Below are 22,026 nucleotides of genomic sequence, written 5' to 3'. Positions count from 1 at the left end.
ATATAAGGACCACTTTAATTATCTTTAAGGTTTTATTATTCATTTGTCATTACATAACCATCAACATGTAAAGCTGATGGTTTAGCTAACTGTAGACGTACTGTGGCCTTCCTCTGGTTCAGAGTTGCTTGTGGTGACATTACTCAATCCAGATTCGTCAGAGGTTTCATTTTCAGACAAATTCTCACAAATTACTTCACTGGCATCAAAATACTCTGCTGTACAGTCTGTTACTGAGGGTGTACGATTTAGCTTACGGTCCTGAGATGGGGTGGCCTGCTTAATGACAAAAAGAGATTTATATTAAATAAACAAACAAAAACCATTACTTTAAAACTTCAGACATGGGGAAGCACACACCTGATCCTGGCACACAGTACAGTAGGACTCATCTGAGGAATCGGATGACAGTGACACAGAGTGAACTCTGGTTAAACGTGACTGCATCTCAAGCTAAAAACAAAAGTAAAGTCAGTAACTAGTACAATTTAAAGGTGACATCGGATGAAATTTTCACTTTTGTAGATTGTTTTGCATTTAGTTAGGTTTCTGCTGTGTCTGCCAGCTCAGAAAAGCTGAAAAGAAAACACGCAGCCAGTTTGTTATAAACTGTCTGAGTTTAAAAATGTGTCATCCAGCGACCCATTTCAATTTGGTGCCGGCTTTGACGTAACTAGCTAGTTATTTGAACATGACTGCCTCCGAGCAAAATATGGAGTCTGCCCTCTTCCCACCCCTTTTTGTAAACATAGCAAAATGGTGCCTTTCACTTTTCTGGGTTTGAACAATGAAGCAATCCTGGCATGCAACCTGCTCCGTGTTCAGATGTACAGGCATCCTTACACAGAATCCCAGCTTCAGATGAAACAAAAGTGAAATGGCTTAATTTTATAGATGAAGGGAATGTCCCAGAAAGAGTGGGCAAAAACTTGCTTGTGTGTGCAAAAATTTTTTTGCCGGACTGATTTTCAAACCTCGGGCAATATGAAGCTGGACTCGCATCAAAATTGCATTTAAAGGATGGAGCTTACCTACAATTCATTTGAAAGATGCAAGTAGTTTTTTTTATATATAATTCTTGTTTGTTTCTTTTGGTTATTGTTAGCAATGTTCGATATTCGTTATTCATTCAAAAAAAAAAAAAAAAAAAAAAAAAGAGACAGAGGCAGCAGTTGTGAGTAGGGTGGCCAACCCTAGCTCCGCCCCGCGTTAATTGCATTAAATAATTTTAAAGCGTTAAACTAAAAAAATAAATCGCCTGTGTTAACGCTACTTTTGACAGCACCAATATACAGTGGGTACGGAAAGTATTCAGACCCCCTGTGTGCAAAAATTTTTTTGCCGGACTGATTTTCAAACCTCGGGCAATATGAAGCTGGACTCGCATCAAAATTGCATTTAAAGGATGGAGCTTACCTACAATTCATTTGAAAGATGCAAGTAGTTTTTTTTATATATAATTCTTGTTTGTTTCTTTTGGTTATTGTTAGCAATGTTCGATATTCGTTATTCATTCTATAGCTTAGGTCTGAAAGATGATTTTGAGATGCATCAGCGCTACGCAGACCGATCGGCGTATGACATCAATGTGCCGGGAGAGCGGTTCAAAAGCTTAGTTGTCTGCTCTCTAATCACACTCGCGGTACTTTGATGTCATACGCCGATCGGTCTGCGCAGCACCGATGCATCTCGAACAAACCTAATGTTAGTGTACGCATTAGTAGTACGGAAGATATGGGTGGGGTGAGCAGTAGCTCATTAGCATTTAAAGAGACATGCACCAAAACGGGTCGCTGTGAACAGCTAGTTTTGACAAGGTAAAAAGGGTGTTTTTTTTCACAACCGCTGAGGAATTTTAACCAAAATATGTTACAGACATTTCAGAAATAATCTAAAGAAACATGACAACTTATGTGAAATGGGCATCTGATGTCACCTTTAAGCATAAAAGGCATGAGAGCATACATGACAGTACAATACAGTCTATAATTTCAATGAATTCACCAAATATCAGGACATAAAATGGTATAAAAAAAACAAACAAAAAAAACACACACACCTCTTACTGAATAAACAAGTGATTCTAAAAGATAAGGGCTAGCATTCTTTTGTTTACCACAAACTATTCAGCTTATTCAATCGGCAGTGTTTATAGTTGATACTAGTAGTAGCAGCAGCTCAGTGTGTTGTCAGAAGTGTACTAGCACGCTAGCTCCATCTTAAACAGGGAGGAAAAAAATTTTACCTCTGAGAGGGTCGTGCACAATGTGGCCAACTGATCTGAGGTTGACTGCCGAAGGTCAGGTCCGGCCCAAGCCTGTCTGACTCGCTCACGCTCCAGAGCCAGGGATTCATGGATGGATTTTAAAGATGAATGTACTATAAAAGAAAGGAAGAATGAAAGAAAATACAAATTTAAATTTAAAGTTTGAAACCAAACCGTCTTGCATTATTGTGTAGACTATTGAGCAACAAAATAACCTCATGGCACCATCTAGCTTCCAAGTTGTAAGCTTTAGTAAGTTAATTGCAAATGGTATCTTTCTAAAACAACTAGAGATGTCAGTTTACACAAATTTCCAATTAATATATGAATGGTTGGCCTTAATACGGCAAGATACTGTATGTCTACTGCAGTGGCATGTAGTCACTGGCATTCGGTTTGGCCACCAATGGATATAGATATGGAATCTCTTGTTTTCTGACCCGATGGCGCGTCTTTGTGGGTCTTCTCTTCAGGAAGAACACCAGTTTGCGAAAAGATGCCCCTTCATACAGCTGCCTCGTAGAGGGGGCTCTGGCTTGAGTGATTGGGTTCATTACCATCACCAATAGTGTTACACCATGCTACTAGACTAGACAGTGCTGAGTGATAGCCCACTCACACCCTGTCCAGAGGTCTGGGCATTTGTGCCATGCCACCGAGAAAGAAGTTCCCTCCTCAGGTTAATTTGCCAGAGAGGGGGTGTCAACAGGAGCTTGAGCTCCAAGAACCAAGCCTTGGTGGGCAAGTAGATCACAACCAGCAGGACCCGTTCTCCTTCCTCCTGACCTAACACAATATTTGTGCAACCAGGCTCACTGGGGGAACGCACACTTGCGCAGTCCCCGGGGCCAGCTGTGTGCCAAGGCATCAGCAACTTGAGGCAGCTGATTTGCCAACGCAGCCAAGGCCCTGTCCAGGGTTCTGAGGCTACACGCCTGTTGCAGCAACATCTCTGTGTGATAGCCACCCGATGTGTGCCGCGGCACCATGCCCATCTCGGGACATGAGTCTACAGCCAGTGCTGAAGCAGTTTCACATGCATCAACCTGAGCTGTATTACTGCCGCAGAGGATGCCATTTTCACTTTAATCTGTTTATTACCTTAAATCATAAACTTTACTTTTAAATAAAAGTTTTACATAAACTATGACAAACCATTAAAAGAAAATCATTTTCCCCCTTCATTCAAGTGGTCAATTTATGCATGCTTGTTTTAGCAGATCATCAGTTCTTCATGGACATGTCCAAGTCCAAACTCTTTCCTTAGTTCAGTGACTATCATGCACGTCCAAAAGGAAGCTTTGATTGAGTAACTCTGATGACTTGAGCCACAAACTGTTTTAGACAGTTTAGTACGATTCGCTGTTCACTAAAAATAACTGTTCCACAAGAACCTTTCGCTCGTGAACTGGACATCACCCTTGTGCTCAGGACTGTTTGCCTGTGGCTCTGGATTACAGGTAATAATGTTGTAAACAATGTTCAGTCTCGTGCACAGACCGATAGTTTTACTTCATAAGACCTCAATATAACGTCAGGAGCCACGGGTATTAATTTTGTGTTGCCTGTATTTGTTTTGACACTCTAAGTTATGGTAACCTTGAACTTGCATTGTATAAATCACCAAGGACCATGGATCCTTTACTCTCTAAAATTCTTCTTTATTATAATAATAATTCCTTCTTCTATTGAAGGAAAAAAAAATTAATGACTTGGATGGGCTGAGGGTATGTAAATTAACAGCAAATTTTTCATTTTTAGGTTAACTGTGTTTAACTGCCAGTTTACACCATGCTACTAGACAAGACAGTGCATCATTTCCATAGCAACGACTCTTTACTTCATATATATATATATATATATACTGTATATAAACTTATCACATGGCCTTTTTTGCTGCTTGGGAAATAAATAATGATATTGCAACTCCAGTCAAATCAAATATTTCATGGCATTTAATTACACATTATATATATATATATATATATATATATATGGGATAATGTGGCCTGTTATACATGGATAAGGTTTCGTTTAGTTTGAGCAAACTGAGTTTGAGCTCAAGAAGGTGGGTTGGTTTTGAGCGGGTTTCATCGTCACGGTAACTTATGCTACACAGCATTTAAATCCATTATATTTTTAATAACATCTATTAATCTTCAGCAGAACTGTGAACTGCACAGACTCTTGCGAGAAGTGAATCAAACTGTGGCTGTGGATTTGACAGAATGTTTATATCGAACTTTGTGAGCCTGCTGAACCTGATCTAAAACAGGCTGGGTTTGTTTGGTTTTGTCAACTCTAAACCTCCTCTGAGTTTGTTCAGCTAGCTTCATGCAACAGGCCACTGTGCATGCGTTTTGTTTTCTCCCATTAAACAAACCTTAGTACGTTGACAGGCAGGTAGGAAAGTCAATTAAAACGCTCGGACAGAGCGTTTTGATTGGATGAACATTTCTTGGTCCTGCGCCTTCCACAGAAAATACCTTTAGACCACTTAACTTAATGATTGCTATCGGGATGTGAAGAGACTTTCAACCAGCATAACGTTTTTTCTGAAGAATCACCTATTGCACCTTTAAGTACAATTTAAAGTTGTAAATTTAGTTTTAAAGTAAACTTTTTTTTTTTTTTTTACTTTTACTCAAATATGTTTTTACTTTTTATACTAATGTGCTTCAATAGATGGTTTATGAAGCCACAAATGTGTATGACAACATAGATATTACAGCGTAAACATGGTTACTATGCCCTCATAAACTAACTGGCTTAAACGTATACTAAACAATTTTTTATTATTTTTTTTAATGTCAGAAGTTTCTGTGAGGGCTATGTTTAGGGGTGGGGTTAGGGTTAGGGGATAAAAAAAAATAAAAAAAGGATAACCTAAGTAAACCAAAACATTTTAACCTATGGAGAGTTCCAATAAACCACATATACAAGTGTGTGTGTGTGTGTGAACATGAGTGTTCCACATTGTAAATGTAGTACACTGTTGCCACTTACTTTCTGTACATGTATTTTTTTCCCCCCACAGTGACATACCAGATATCACTTTAATTTATTTTATTTTTATTTTCTAGATTTAGTAGGTTTGAGAAAGTCATCCAGTCTCATGCCATTTAGATGAGGGGAATATGTAAGCATTACTGTAAGTTTCAGAACTCAAAACTTCCTTGTAAGTGCAAAAACAGCTTTTACGGAAACCAAGCTGCCAAACGACTCATTTTGTACTTCCTCCTCTTTATTACGTAATCAAGATGAATGTCAGCACATGACGGCCTGCACAGATCAACACCTACTTCTTCAGCATTGCCTCTTTGGGATTTTTGGGGAAGAAACAGTAGTGTGTAAATTGTTTTAGTACTCTTTTCATCCCCAGCCATTTTTTTCATATCAATGCGTAAGAACTGGTTCAGGATTCTTCCTCTGCTATTTGTGAAGGTTTCACCCTACCCCCACCAATACAGGTATGAATTGTCATGCACATCTCTTCTTGGACACATAACAGAATTAGTTCTACACTAATTTACAGCAGCATTTAAAATTGTAGAAACAGAATGAATGAAACCATGTACTTTTTTCACACAAGGCACAGATGTCTAACTGCAGTTGCTCTCCTTCTGGTGAGGAGACCGCAGGCGTGGACAGCTGGGAGTAAACGTAATCTGGGATGGACTGAAGGGAAGCAGCCAAGCCAGTTGATGTGCCCAAGTGGCTCGAAGAAAACTGCTCCAAAGAAAGAGATGGAAACAGAATTATTATAACAGGAAACAGAAGCAGTAGTTCAGAAATAAAAAGGGCAAGACATTCAACCAGATTGTGTGCTTCATTCACTAACCCTGCATACATATGTATTTGGACATAAAATGTTTTCACATGGAAATAAAGACTATTTAAGGGGAAAAAACACTCCTGGTGGTCTGGGAATCAAGGAAAGCATAAGCCAAAATGTTACATATTACTACATCAAGTCTTATTCAGACTAATAAAAATGCTGCGTTTTGCGTAGGTTATGGCTGAAGAAACTTTGCCACTTTCACCTTACACACAGGAGGGTTTCACACACTTTTACATTTTGGCCGCACTGAAACAAGGATTATGAGTGCTATACGAATAAAAATGACTTAACTAAATCATGTGTGGCCTATTCTTACAGTATAAAGAAAAGGTGTTAATTACACTTCAGCCAGTTAACTTGAAGATCTTGCTGTGTGTGTACTCATGCAAGAGCACACCTTTAGAGAACGCGAGGATACATTTACAGAGAGTGACAAAAGGCTGTACAGAAGAGGATGTGCTGAAAGCTCTTACACGGAGTAGTGCCGTCACTACATCTTAATTTCACTGGTGTTGTACTCTAAGGCACAATTATCACTGTTTCTAGTATTATTGTGATACCACTCATGTTGTTTGGATGATTAATTGGAGGGGCTGAATATCTGATGTATTAACTCTTCACATCTTGTGCAAAAATACTATAGTAAAATGTTAAATTATTATGAGAAACAATACAGTTCAGAGTGTCTGTCTGTACTTGTTGCTGTAGTGGAAATACAGACGGTGTGGAAAATGTCTGCTTTTTCTGTGCTAGAAAGCTGAAAAAAATTACATTCCACACTGGCTGCAAGGACAGCTATGTTTTCATTGTTCAACTTAAGACTGCGTTGGAATGGTTAATGCTTACTATATCATAAATTGCCAATGTATCAACATTCACTACGGAACTCTGGTGAAAATTAAACTCCGTATCACCATTTAACGTAAAATGATCCCAAACACAGCATGCTCGCCTCACTTCATTTTATCAAATGATCAAACACATCACTCATTTTACAATACTACTAGCTTTTTACTACTAGCTAGAAAAAAACGTTTCTTTCAGGTGAGGAAACTGGCGTTTTAAATGGCATTTGCACATCCTGTTACGTTGACTAAATGCCACTACAGTAGATGCTTCTTGGAGTATTATGGTTAACGATTAATTGATCATTCATTTAAGGTGACTTAAAGGAGATTTTCTGAAATAGAAACTGCGGACATTTCTTACTTGAGTGGTCAAAACTATCACTGAAATCTCGTGTTATCTATGAATTAGCTTTTTTCTAATTCAGTAAACAATATGTTTTGAATGATTTTGTTCTTTAATTGTCATGGGTTCCATACACTTAATAATTAAGTATGTAAAATAATTGTTCAGTTTGATTATTAGGGTTTTTGTGCTGTGGTTTTAAAACAATTCACCAAAAATAAAAAATAAACAATAATAATAATAAAATAAAACACCAACAAAAACAGTTAACAGAGTTAACTGTAAAGCGCAAGCAGTTCAAAACAATAATAAAATTGACTTTAGAAAAAAAAAACATTACAAATATAAAATTAAATAATAAAATGATAAATGAAACCGTATTAACAAATGCTTTTAACAGCTCCACATTTTTATTTTGAAATGTGCAGTGACATTTAATGAAATCATTGCCCTTTGAAGTTTAATAACATTAGGCTGGTTCCTGTTTTTTCCCCCCATCCCCAAATTTAAGATCTCTTAAAATGATAAATTGTATAACAACTAAGATATTTAAGAAGTATGACCTTAAAATTTCATTAAACTGACAGACTTTATTTAGCACGCATGGTCCTTAATACATTATACAGTTTGCAAACATCTATTTATTCGCAAACTCAAGTGAAATGCTAGCACTGTTGAGCCTTGATGCCTACATGCATCAGTTAGTGAATGAGACCCTCTGTATTTGCAATATTAGACATAAATTAGACATAATTTATTCAAACTCAAACAAGGAACATCATTTTGAACTTACAAAGCCAAGCGATTCGCCTCTTGACAGCGTTCGGGAGTGACCCCAGAACTTTCCAGACTTCTTTTTGGGTTTCTCAAGACTAAGATTCTGAAAAATAAGCACCATGTTTACCTCTTTGATATTTAACATTGCTAATGCCATCAAATAATCACCACTTTTACTTCTCACATTTGCTTTGTGTTATGCTGGCTGCTGCACAAAGATAACAGATATCCTGTCCATTCTGTGTCAGATTTACAACAGCAGACTCACCTGTATGCTGATTTGACGTTCAAGGTCCATGTTTGTGATGGGAAGACCATCCTCATGCCAGTGAAGTTTCTGGATTAAACTCGAGAGCTCAGCTATATCCAGCTGACACCTGGCAAGTTCTGTGCATGAGAGGCCGAATGTTAGAGGAAGTGAAGAACATATTCTGAAGCACTCGGATTAAAAAGCAGTCTTAAAAAAAAACAAAAAAAAACAAGCTAAATAGTGTCAACACTACAATATGTGTGAAATTAAAAGGATTGTGCGTCTTTTTTTATCCAAATAACATGTGATGCTACTTCACACCAGGTTCGATTTGTTATAAAAAAAAAACAAAAAAAAAACTGATAATGATAATTGTAAACACTGAAGTTTCTCGCAACCCGTGTCTAAAAATTGTCTAATAATTTTTCTAGTGTTTTATATTGTTGATTTTAAAGGGGTCATATGATGATGCTAAAAAGAAAATTTTCAGAATCAGAAGATCTTTATTACCAAGTATGTTTACACACACAAGGAATTTGACTTGACAACAGGAGCTTCCATTGTAGAAGTACAAACATAGTGCAGACATACATAGGAATAACACAGTAGGGATGTAATATAAAACTAATATAAAAATATAAAAAAAAATGAAAAACAAACATTAATGTACTATATACAGAAATAGAAGTATAGGAAAAAAATTTATTGTTTAGATAAATGTACAGATATGTTATTAGTGTGCAGATATGTTATTTACAAAGTGTGCAGTTTAATATAAATATGTCAGATAACTATGTTAGTTGTGATGGACGATGTATAATTATGAAAGATTAATTGATCAGGCTGAATATAGCCTACGGGAAAAAACTGTTCTTGTGCCTGGCTGTTCTGGTGGTCAGTGCTCTGTAGCGCCGACCAGAAGGCAACGTTTCCGGTTTATCATTATTAAATGATAAGAATGTCCTGGTAGGAATCCACATATCTTCACAGAAACTGATATATGAAGTTACAGTCTCGGTGAGCTCGTCCAGATCAGTGGCTGTAGCTTCAAAAACACTCCAATCAGTGAGGTCAAAACAGGCTTGTAAATCAATCAGAGAGCCCCAAAGCTGCTCGTGGGACAGAGTGATATGCATCCTTTATTGCTGTGTAACAGTGATCCAAAATAGTGCTGTCTCTGGTGGGACACGTAATGTGCTGCTTGTATTTTGGCAGTTCACGGGAGAGATTTGATTTGTTAAAATCTCCAAGAATTATTAAAATGGAGTCTGGGTACCTTTGCTCCATTTCAGTTATTTGTTCGGTCAGCTGTTGCATCGCGGCACTCACACACATGTCCAGAGGCACGTACACATTCACGAGAATGAAAGAGGAAAACTCCTGGGGCGAGTAGAAAGGTTTACAGTTTATGATGAGTGCCTCTAAGTTAGGACAGCATACCTTTTTCAGCGTTGTTACATCTGAACACCAACTTTCGTTGATGTAGAAACAATCCACCACCTCTGGTTTTCCCCGTTAACTCCGCGATGCGATCCGCTCTGAACAGCTGGTAGCCCGGCAGATGAAGCGCGTTCCTCACTAGCTGCTGCCTGTCTGTCAGGAAGCTGGTGATCCACTGACAGATGGAGGTGGGCACGGAGAGCTGGGTGAGTTTGTCTGAGAGAAGGTCAGGCATGATGGTATTGAAGGCCGAACTGAAGTCCACAAATAGGATCCTTGCGTAATTCCCAGGTCTGTCGAGGTGTTGCAGGATGTAATGCAGTCCCATGTTGACTGCATCATCCACAGACCTGTTTGCTCTGTAGGCAAACTGAAGAGGATCCAGCAAGGGTCTAGTGATGTCCTTCAGGTAGGCCAGGACCAGTCTCTCAAGTGACTTCATGACCACAGATGTGAGAGCGACAGGTCTGTAGTCGTTAAGTCCAGTGATTTTGGGCTTTTTGGGGACCGGAATGATGGTGGAGCGTTTGAAGCAGCAGGGAACTTCACACAGCTCCAATGATCTGTTGAAGATCTGTGTGAAGATGGGGGCCAGTTGGTCAGCGCAGACTTTTAAACAGGCAGGTGAAACACCATCTGGGCCTGAAGCTTTTCTAGATTTCTGCTTCCTGAAGACCCGGTTCACATCCTCTACACAGACCTTAAGCACAGGTTGAATGGTGGGGGAGGGAGGGAGGGGGGTTGCAGGGGTGGTAGGTGAAGGTGTGAAGTGCAGATCAGAGCGGATGGGGGGTGGTAGACGATCCTTTTCAAATCTGCAGTAAAACACATTCAGATCGTCAGCCAATTGTTGATTCTCCGCAAGCTGTGGGGGTGGTGTCTTGTACATGGTGATGTTCCTCAGACCAGTCCATACTGACGCTGGATCGTTTGCTGAAAGCTCTTTTCTCAGCTTTTCTGAGTAGTTTTTTTTAGCCACTCTGATCTCCTTTGTTAGTCTGTTCCTGGCCTGGTTATACAAGATTTTATCCCCACTTCTGTAAGCATCCTCTTTGGCGTGACGAAGCTGTTTGAGTTTCCCAGTAAACCACGGTTTATCATTATTAAATGTCCTGGTAGTCCTGGTAGGAATCCACATATCTTCACAGAAACTGATATATGAAGTTACAGTCTCGGTGAGATCAGTGGCATCGGTGGCTGCAGCTTCAAAGATGCTCCAATCAGTGAGGTCAAAACAAGCTTGTAAATCCTGCTCTGCTTCATTAGTCCATCTTTTTACAGTCCTTAATACAGGTTTAGCTGATTTCAGTTTCTGCCTGTAGGTCGGTATTAGATGAGCCAAACAGTGATCAGAGAGCCCCAAAGCTGCTCGTGGGACAGAGTGATATGCATCCTTTATTGCTGTGTAACAGTGATCCAAAATAGTGCTGTCTCTGGTGGGACACGTAATGTGCTGCTTGTATTTTGGCAGTTCACGGGAGAGATTTGATTTGTTAAAATCTCCAAGAATGATTAAAATAGAGTCTGGGTACCTTTGCTCCATTTCAGTTATTTGTTCGGCCAGCTGTTGCATCGCGGCGCTCACGCACGCGTCCGGAGGCACGTACACATTCACGAGAATGAAAGAGGAAAACTCCCGCGGCGAGTAGAAAGGTTTACAGTTTATGATGAGTGCCTCTAAATTAGGACAGCATACCTTTTTCAGCGTTGTTACATCTGAACACCAACATTCGTTGATGTAGAAACACAATCCACCACCTTTGGTTTTCCCCGTTAACTCCGCGATGCGATCCGCTCTGAACAGCTGGTAGCCTGGCAGATGAAGCGCGTTGTCCGGACTGGCTTCACCCAGCCAGGTTTCAGTGAAGCACAGTGCAGCAGAATTTGAAAAGTCCTTGTTGGTGCGGGTGAGGAGAAGAAGTTCGTCCGTTTTGTTAGGAAGGGAACGGACATTCGTGAGATGAATGCTTGGGAGCACAGTCCGAAAGTCGCGTGCGCGGAGCTTCACCAGGGCGCCGGCGCGTTTCCCTCTTCTGCGTCTGCACGCGCGTTTGAACAACACCGCTGTACCTCCGACTAGAATGTCCAACAAAACGTCCGAATAATCAAAAACCGGAAAAATGTTGTCTGGGATGTGCTGCTTAATGTTAAGGAGTTCGTCTCTGGTAAAACTTATAGAAGAAGAATGACAAAACACAGAACAAACAAACAAAAACAATAGAAGAATCGCGGAGCTCAGCGTCCTTGCTGCCATTTGCGGCGCCATGCTGGAAAATGCCATTGCCATCGAAACTTTTCTCAAGACAGTACCCTTCAGTGATACATTAATATAACCCCATAAATGTAATGCATTTTTGTACTTATTTTACTGTTTTGTTCGGGATCTACTGGGACAGTGATAAAGATCTACCACATCGAATATTTGGGTTGAAGTGCTCTGGAACAGTGTTGTAAATACAACTTAACCACTGATTTCTAGTCGTGTCCTTCTTTTGGAAGACCAAACAAAGTAGTTTCGCTTTCCCAACGAAACACAGCGTCACACACGGCAGGCTACAGTGAGCGGAGGCCGGTGGCTAGAGTGAGGAACGGCCAGTGGGCTGAGTGAGAGGAGGCCGGTGAGCTTGAGAACGGCGCGGCCGGCAGATTCGACGAAGGAGCGGCCGGCGGGCTTGCGGCAAACACATGTGACGACCCCGGGCTGGACTCCGCTTCATCCACGGTGAAAGCCGATCCGGCGATCCACAGCGCGAAGTTGATGTATTTCCTCAGCAACCAGCACGGATCAGCGCTAGGCATGAAGAAGCGGATATCGTCCTCTTTTGGCAGGCCAAACAAAGTAGTTTCGCTTGCACAATGAAACACAGTGTCTCCATGGCATGGCGGCGGTGGCAACAATACTACAGCGAGAATAAAAGTTACGCCTTCTTTCTTTGCGTGAACATTTGGGCGGCGTTATGCAAATCTTCCCACATCGTGACGTAGACATGTGGGGGCGTGTTAGAACGAGCCGTTTTAGGTAGGCGTGGTTGACTCTTAACTTTTATAAAGAATATCTCTTTGGAATTGAGACTTTAGTCTTTGCAACTTTACAGATCTTCTGACTATTAACTGTTTCAAAGAATATCTCTTTGGATTTGAGACTTTAGTCTTTGCAACTTTACAGATCTTCTTTATGCACCAATAACACTTCAAAGAGAAAGGAAAAATTGAAATCGCATCATATGACCCCTTTAAATGACATTTCTTCAGGACCTACACTGGCTCCATATACTCATGCTGAATTAAAAGGTATTAGTATTGCATACCTAGCTGGCACAAGTCAGCTTCCTGTGTCTTTTTGAGCCAATCAGATACTTTAGTATTTCCTCGAGATGAAGAGGCTGACGGGGAACCCTGCATCTCTGACCCAAACAATGATGGTGAGCTCTGATAATGTGGCATCTAGATAAGAGAAAAATGTACAACCGCTTAATGGGGGAAAATTCAAGGCAGTGGAAATCTAACAAAAACAAAAAATGCTACTTAATTTCCAAAAGCAAATCACACTTAAGATGAACATTAATGCCCACCATCGCTCGGTTTCTCTGTGCAAGACTCGCCATGGCAGGCAAAGTGCTGCTGGTTCCTGTCGAGAGGGCTTGAAGGACCCCGTGGTGCAGGTTTATAGCCTCGTTCTTCTTGAAATGCCGATGGGCAGTCAGTTTGGTCAGCCAGATGTAGAAGATATCATCACTCTTTGCCTGGAAGGAGAAGACAAGCCAACGCACCCACAAACAAATTGTTACAATTAGAGAGTTCTTCACAAGCAAATCCAATGTGTTATAATTAAATTATATTCTATCATTTTGCATGTCATCGCTGTCAGAGCCACTCCACTAAGAGGGGCCTCCCATCCCACATTTTCTTCTAATGTTGAGAAGTGTAGCCAATCATCTGTTCATCTTTTGAACACAATGACCAATCAAGTTAGTGTTCAAGTAAGTCAAGTAAATGCTCTGCTGGAGTAGCTCTGTTAAGACTGTTGAGGAGACAAGAGGCCACTTTTTCAACCCATTCCCACTTCCTAGTGTTTGATAAATACTGCATGTCTAAGACTTTTGAGCATCATTCTACAGACCCCAGAAGTAGCCTTTAGCTTTTTTCTGCAACATGCCATATTGCTTCCATTGAGAAACATTTACTGTCAATTTGCTGACACAAAAGGCATGGGAATTTTATTATCATGACATTATATGTTGGGGTATTATTAAGTTGGATTGAAAAACCCAATGTACTATTTCTATCCATCTGTTATCTGTTAAAACAGCTGGTTTTAGATGGGTTTAGATGGTTTTAAGCTTTTGTGGCTAAATCTGCTGGGTTTAACTTATTTTGCTGGGGTTTTTTTGCTAAATTATCTGGTTTTAGCTGGTTTTTAGCTTTTGTGGCTAAATCAGTAGGGTTTAGCTGGTTTTCAGTAAATGGCCTGGTTTTAGCTGGGCTTAACTTTTTTTTTTTAATGAATCGGCTTGCTTTAAGCCGTTTTTTTTTTTTTTTTTGTGCCAAATTCAGCTGATTTTAGCTGTTTTTAAATGGTTTCAGCCATTTTTTGCTAAATCAACTGGTTTTAGCTGGCTTATTTGTTAAAACAGATGTTTTAGATGTTTTTGGCTAAATGATCTGGTCTTAGCTAGTTTTTAACTTTTGTTGCTAAATCAGCTGGTTTTAGCTATTTTTCTAAATCTAGCTTTTGAGTTTTAGCTGGTTTTAAGCTTTTAAAAACTAGTAAATTAAAATCTTACTATTTCAAACTGAAAACCTTTAAATTTCAAGCTTTTAAAACGACTTGAAAAAGCTTAGCCAGAAAGTTTGAAGTAAACTTAAAGTTTGTCTACAAACTTTTTTTATCTAGTTATGTCATCATGTTTCGAGACAAGATTTTCATTATTATCAAATGCCTTTGGAGGAAAACGGGTTGACTTTTTTTGAATGTATGACAATGAAGGTGATGACTTGTGACGTTTGTAAGGAAACTGCTGATCACTTTGTTAATTGGCAGCCTGTCCACTAATCCTTAACGTGTGTACCATTAAACAAATTTAGAATGAGCTATATTTGGAAATAAGAGAAATCAGAGAATTTTGCAACAGTTTGGATTTATGTATCTACAACCCATTTATGTTGGATTTATGTGGTATTGTAATGTGGTGTTTTGTTTCATGTTCATGTTTTCCATGTCTTTTATTTTGTAATTGTTTCATGGTCCCTGTTTGTGTCATGCTTCCCTTGCCCTCATGTATTCATGCCATTGGTTCCCCTGTTCATTGTGTCATGTTCTGATTGGTTGTCTTAGTCATGTGTCTTGTTTCCCATTGGTTTGTTCTTGTCATGTGACCCTCTTGTTTCCTATAAGTAGCTTCATGTTCCCATTGTGCCCTCGTCGTCTATTGAATGTATTTAACCCGCTGTTGGTGAGTCTAGTCTGTTTATGTCAAGTCTGCTCATGCTATGTCTGTTCAAGTCTGTGTTTCTTGTTTGGATATCAGCGGTAAATAAAACTGCACTTGGGTTCTCACTTACGCTCGCCTTCAGTGGATGATTCATTACAGAATACATGACCTCCACAATGAACCCAGCAGTTGTTCATCTCCTCCGCCTTCGTCAAGGTAATTTAAATATTGAGGACTACTCATGCTATGTCTGTTCAAGTCAAGTCAAGTCTGTGTTTCTTGTTTGGATATCAGCTGTAAATAAAACTGCACTTGGGTTCTCACTTACGCTCGCCTTCAGTGGATGATTCATTACAGGTATCTACAAACAATGATTGTATGTAATAAAAACTAACAGCAGAATCAGATAATAATTAAATTTAAATCAAAGCTGCAACTTTGATTTTGAAAAAAACTTTGAAAAAAATCTGGGGCCGGATTCACGAAAATCTTCTTAAGAAATAAGTTAAGATTTCGGATTACACTAGTAATCATAATAAGCACGCACACTATTTTGTCACAACCAGCCTGACTGACGCTCGGCTTCACATTTTTAATGTGCCATGTTTTTGAAGTTACCTGAAAAAAGCCTGTCTCAAGCTGCAGCGATCGGTTTCATTCATTTTTGTGCTGTGTTTTTGCACTCTCTTCTAAATGTGAAAGCTTCCAGTATGTGTGTGTGCGCTGCTACAGTAAATGTGTGCGGTGTATGGGCGCATTCGTGCTGAATACTGCTAAAGATTATGTTGTATTTATAGGCTAAATTAAAAACAAGCTCCCTATCACTTGTTTTTGTAGAGGTGTTACTGAATTTTGAATTCAGCAAATGGTTGCGTTACACAATCATGACCGGTCATTGTTTACATTAACAGTCATCGCTGTCACTTCAGAAAACTCGTGCACATCCCTAGTATAGTCCTGCTACGTATTATATGTAACTAGTGTTGTTGTAATGCTTAAATATAACAATTAATTTGAAATGACCCAATAAATTAATTAAATAATTCTTACTATTTGGGTTTTAAGACAAGTCTGGGGCTATCCTAACTTTAAGAAGTTATTTACAATGATTTTTAAGAAGTTTTTTTTTACGAATTTGAATCCTTAAGTTTTGTGTTAGGAACAATCTTAAGAAAAAATAACATTAATAAAAATTTTGGGAATACAAAATATTTTCTTACATTTTTTCTTAAGTTTAAAAAAAGAAAATGGCAGTTAATAAGTTTTTTTTTTCTTAAGAATGTTTCATGAATCTGGCCCATGGTTTATTTGTTTTGGCTAGTAAAAGTTCTGAACGGCTGGTACTTAATTTAGCTAAAAAAAAAAAAACACCCCGAGAAGTAAATAACACTAAATTTATGTGCAAGACATTCAATAAAAATAACTCTACAGAAAGCAAATATTACAAAACAGTTGTCATTTAAATTGTGATAGTTCAAAAAAAAAAAAATTTTTTTTTTTATTATTAATGCATTGTTTTTTTGAAGCATAGAATGAATGTGAAATACCGTTGGTTGTAATGGTTTGAGTGCAATTTGGACACTCTCTTGATTTATTGAGGATTTATTTACTTGACTCAGACTCAGCTAACGTGGGCAACCTGAGCTACTGTAATGATTTACAACATCAATCACTACTACTATAACATTCTTAGTTGTACATATACACACCTTGACATGGTACAAGCTGTCGCCAGCATCAAGATCGATGCGCTTAGATTTTCTGTTCACAGACATGACCGCAAGACTAACATCTAAAGCACAGTGAATCTTGCCTCTGACAATCTGAGGATGTGAGAAGTCACACTTAGAAAAACGCTGGAAAAAGATATTACTACATTGTGATTTTAATTACTACAATAAGAGATATTAGTTTTGCTTACATCCTGTTGAGTCTTTGAATATTTGAGAACCCCCTTATCCAATACAAAATATCTCTAAAGGAGAAAATCATTACATTGGGACAGGTCACTAGGTGAGTCATGGTGGTCATTCTATGCCATGGATATTTTCTTAGTTCATGCAACTCACCTTATGCCAGCCCCGGAGAGGATACTTGCGCTTTTTCATGAGGAATCCCTCACAAATGCCTGGAACAGTGTTATTGACCAAACTCATTCCCGCGACAGGTGCAGAACATTCTGCATCTGATATTACTTCCCAATCCCTGGAGTTCTGTATTGGGAGAAAAAAAAAAGGTGTTGAGTTATGATAATAATAACTGATAAAAGGAAATTACAAACAATTCAGATGTTAAGAACCAGAACAAAAAGAAATATTGAGAGCTGTTCACTGACCTGTCGTGAGTGGCGTGAAGATCCTGTGCTGTCATTACAGGAGTGTGTGGGTTTAACAGCAGAGATGAGCGCTGATTTATCCAGAGCACTCACTGATTGGCTGCTACCCAGAGGATGTCCGTAGTCAGCCATTGATATAGTAAGTATATGTTCAGAAGTCAGTCTATTCCAGGCTGGATGCTTCCATCAAATAACATATGGTCTGAGATGCATTATACAAACATACAAATTAGTGGAAATGAGTGGAAAGTAGGGCTGGGCGATATAGCTAAAAAAAAAAATTTTTTTTATTTATAACCATTTTTAAAACAGAGCAATACAAAAACATTTTTACATTTAACCACTGTATTTTTAAATTAAAAATATTTTTGTTTTATCAGTCAAACACAAAATAAAAATTAAATATCTAATTTCTAATGTTTTATATGCAGCTTAAATAGGTTAAATTTTGGCTTGTTTCCCCGAGGCCACAGGAGGGCGTATTTTTGTTTTATCAGTCAAACACAAAAAAAAATTAAACAAATATCTAATTTCTAATGTTTTATATGCAGCTTAAATAGGTTCAATTTTGGCTTGTTTCCCCGAGGCCACAGGAGGGCGCAATGAGCAAAATAATGCAGCACATTAAACGGTCCACGCATGGAGATAACGGTCTATAAAAAAAACGTGCATTACCTCTAAATTAACTCATTTAAATCAAATCAAATTTCGTAAATTGCATAAACAAATTATGAACAAAACAGCATCGCTGTCATTTCACTTATTTTATTTATGCATTGCTCAGGGGCGTAATTTCCACTGGGGACAGGGGGGACATGTCCCCCCCCACTTTCAAATTCGTTTGTTATGATTTTTTTAACCGCACGCCGTCATCGCCACGGAGGAGCAGGACCGAGCAGGGCACAGACGCGCGTCAGCGTCCAGGAACGTCGCGTGCACACTCTAAAAATAGCTCACTGAGGGTGCTTTCACACCTGGCCTGTTGTTTCGCAAATTGAAAACATTTTCCCCCATTTTGTGTCCCCCCCACTTCTCAAACCAAAGTTACACCCTTGGCATTGCTTAATCCAAAGAGCCGAATCGCCCATCACAAAGATTGCCTATAAAAACATAAGGAGTAAACTTCCACAAATTCGTGACATGTTTTCGAAGTTTAAACTGTTTTAACTTTGCATGGCTTTCTATACATCTCTTGTGTGTGACGCGAGTGCAGCAGTCATATTTGTCCGTCTAGAAAATGAGCTGAATATGCTTTCTGTGTGAATGGCTTGGTTTCGGTTTTAACCTAATCAAGATCTTCTCCGCAATGAGCTACTATATTTCTCTAATATTTTGAATGAATAACGCAGCAACTGCGCGTATCGTGGGCTAGACTAACAAAACATTAAACTACAACGTCACTTACATCATCATCACCGCATCTCGTGCTCCACTGATGACGCTCCCTGACGCACACCTAACATTCATTGTAATATTTTTGCCTTCAAATGCAAATGTTTATTTTAAATTCGACTAATATTAATTTTCTCCTCACACATTTGTCTTTTTTAAAAATTATCATTACATTTAGTCCATTGGAACTGTGACTAAGACTTGTTATAATCACTTCAGACACCACAAAAAAAAAATTACACTATTAACTCTTGGTATCACAAATAATGCAAATCTTAAGGGAATAATATCACTTTAATATTTATTAAATAGCGGCCAAGTGCTAACGATGCAAAGGCACCTGTTGAATCTGTTAATACTCTCATTCTTCTGTCATGAGTCTGTGGCAGCCCACAGAATCACATGGAGGAAAGTGAAACAAGGCAGTTAATAGTGGAGACTCTGAAAATTCCTGGCGGCAAATATGGTGTCTCATTACCTCAAAACCAAATTTTTTAATTTGAGGGGTGGAGGGATAGCATTTTTTTTGTGTGGACATTTTCCAAAACTACATAATTATCTCACCTAAATATTTGACCATGCAGTGCATTTTTGTTTTTACAATGCATAATAGCTTACACACAGCACAAGAAAAGACTGATTTTGTGAGCTGTATGTGAGGCGGCCTTATGTGTGCACGCTTTGAGTGTGCATGAGTGAACCGTCTCTAGGAGAGCGTGCGAGTGCTGAATGGTTTAAACACTGGCAAGACTTAAAAAGAAATGCAAATTGTAAACTTTAGTGATGATGCGACACAGATTTGATTGTGCAAGTTACAATTCCTGTGTCAACTGTGCAGCTCGCTTATAGTGCAGACGCGATGTGGTGATTTGAAGCTATTTGAGCATTTTGAGAGGGAAAGAGAAAGAGCGCACAGTGATTCACTCACACTGTTTGTGAAATTATGTCTCGCAGAAAGTTTTCAAATTTCTTTTGGAAGTTATTTAATAAAGTCATATGAATTGTACCTCACCTTCAGCATTATAATTATTTTACCCGTGCCGGACAGAGATTGTGACTGTGCCACTGCATGTCATGCCAAACCTCTCATGGCAGGCGCATCGTTAGCTTGAGATTCGTTTATGAGATCGGCCACCGATCAAACTTCCCAAAGAGATTATTGGCCGATAGCGATCGGTCGCCAATCAATCGGAGCACCCCTAAAAATCGGTTATTATAGAGATTTTTAATATAAAATAGGCTACTATTTAACATAATTTTAATAGTATTTTCGTGCCGTGACGGCAGGGGCAGAAACATTTTTGAAATAGTCATGCATACTTACTACACAGTCTCATTCTAGCATTTAATGCTGAGCAGGACTTCAGACTTGAAGCCTCAGAAGAACTAGCGTAGGAAGAACGCAGCCATCCATTTGAGAAGCACCCTGTATTTTACCAGTGAATGGTTCAACCCTAAAGCTCCATTTCGTTTGAGAACCACAGCATCAAATAATTATCAGCATAATTATAACCTCAGAATTTATACTGGAAAAAAAAAAAAACCCTGATTCAAAACAGATCAGCTAATCTAGATTTAGCAAAACGTGAAAGACTGTAAGAAACAGGTTAAACATTTATCTAGAATGCTGTAAGTAAAGGTACAAACAAAGCTCAAAATAAGTTTGATAAATTACAAAAGGCCAAAATCAAATCGTTTTAAAATTATAAAATGAACTATGTGTAGGCTAAACACATTGCAGGCCTAGGTCTAACTTTGGTGACTACTTGACACTGAATCGGAGCAATGTGAACAAACAGGTTTGGGCAGGTTGGGGGGGGGTTGTTTCTCTTGAACTATTTGAAACACTTAATAAAGCTATGAACAAATAACTGAGTTCACCAGTATTTGATCTAAAAGCTTCTGTCGCACATTTTCACAAACTAAAACAGTAATGAAACAGCACAACTGTACTGTGATCTAAAAATACCACTGAGATTCATAAACTGAATATTACAAAAAATAATAAAAATAAAAAATAAATGTGTGCTTGGCGTGACTGGTCTGATGAATGTGTGTGGAATGTGACAAGACCGCTCAGATGAGTTTAGGTTTAAAGAGTTTCACTGCACATCACACACACGTGCAGATGAGTTTACCGTCTATTGGCATGCTCTCATTAAAAACCCATAATACACGCAGATCTCTCTAAAATAGGCTACGTAAAACAACTAAATCATTTGACACCATGTAGAGACACTTGAAGACAGGCTATTATAATCAGATTCATCAAATGACTATAATCTTCTGATTAAACGGTTTCCACTAATTGATTGTTATAAAATGTAACGAGTTACACACATTTAAACGCAGTGACACACAGAACTCTTACAAATACATCAAAGTTATGGACGGTTCATTAGGCTTCGGTAATCATTAATTACAACAAATCAGCCAATTAATTATGTAACTTCCACAAATACGGCTTGATTTTTCAGTACCAATACATTTATGACATAAAATCCGAACCGAAAACACATAAACCGACGTCCCACGATTCATAATATAGACACTGAAACATATTTTTGTGCACAGATTAGTTGACTCTTACCTCAAACAGGCGAGCAGTTTCATGAAGCTATCTCATTTCACTGCACTTACCGAATCATGGTCATGACGTCACAGAGGTGTGTTCACGCCTGCGAGATTTCAGAAATAAAGGATGAACATTTTTGCAACATTAAAATGCTTGTAATTTAGTTTTTGGCAATTATCTCTGTGTTGTAGAGAGATAAACAGAACAGAATATTTTAAACTCCCTTTCATTTACTTTGCGAAGAAAAGCTGATATTATTTAGAATTCAAATAATATTCAGACCTATTCATCAAAAGCAACTTAATTTCTGTTTAATGTAGTTTGATCAGTGGTTAAGTGTATTGTGAATGTGTTTTCCAAATCTTTCAAAACACCAGAGAGACCAGGAAGTACGCTTTAGCGTCAGTAACTCGTTTGGTTTGTTTGGTTGTTTGGTTTTGGTCCTATTTTTAATCAAAGTAGTTCAAACACTTTATGCACATGCAAACTGTTCTATCAAATTAAAAACGGGCTCATCTACCAGATTT

General features: G+C 38.6%; 1 protein-coding gene across 1 annotated transcript in view; it reads right to left on the bottom strand.

The window, feature by feature from the left end:
- LOC107758401 (oxysterol-binding protein-related protein 6-like) overlaps window positions 1-21,573 on the bottom strand; it is a 31,150-nt gene extending 9,577 nt beyond the window's left edge. The window contains exons 1-13 of the mRNA XM_016576124.1: window positions 21,515-21,573; window positions 17,533-17,734; window positions 17,267-17,410; window positions 17,119-17,172; window positions 16,907-17,020; window positions 13,338-13,508; window positions 13,074-13,209; window positions 8,344-8,462; window positions 8,092-8,178; window positions 5,845-5,995; window positions 2,246-2,379; window positions 361-453; window positions 102-276 (exon numbers count right to left, since the gene is read on the bottom strand). Of these exons, the coding sequence (XP_016431610.1) occupies window positions 102-276; window positions 361-453; window positions 2,246-2,379; window positions 5,845-5,995; window positions 8,092-8,178; window positions 8,344-8,462; window positions 13,074-13,209; window positions 13,338-13,508; window positions 16,907-17,020; window positions 17,119-17,172; window positions 17,267-17,410; window positions 17,533-17,664 (1,510 nt within the window). The 5' untranslated portion in view covers window positions 17,665-17,734; window positions 21,515-21,573. The remainder of the gene's footprint in view (window positions 1-101; window positions 277-360; window positions 454-2,245; window positions 2,380-5,844; window positions 5,996-8,091; window positions 8,179-8,343; window positions 8,463-13,073; window positions 13,210-13,337; window positions 13,509-16,906; window positions 17,021-17,118; window positions 17,173-17,266; window positions 17,411-17,532; window positions 17,735-21,514) is intronic.
- Window positions 21,574-22,026: the final 453 nt, after the last annotated feature.

This window comes from Sinocyclocheilus rhinocerous, unplaced genomic scaffold (genome assembly GCF_001515625.1).
Source record: "Sinocyclocheilus rhinocerous isolate Xijiao unplaced genomic scaffold, SAMN03320098_v1.1 scaffold143, whole genome shotgun sequence".
Taxonomy (NCBI): domain Eukaryota; kingdom Metazoa; phylum Chordata; class Actinopteri; order Cypriniformes; family Cyprinidae; genus Sinocyclocheilus; species Sinocyclocheilus rhinocerous.
The sequence above is the reverse complement of the archived record's forward strand: the minus strand, read 5'-3'. Positions and strand labels throughout refer to the sequence as shown.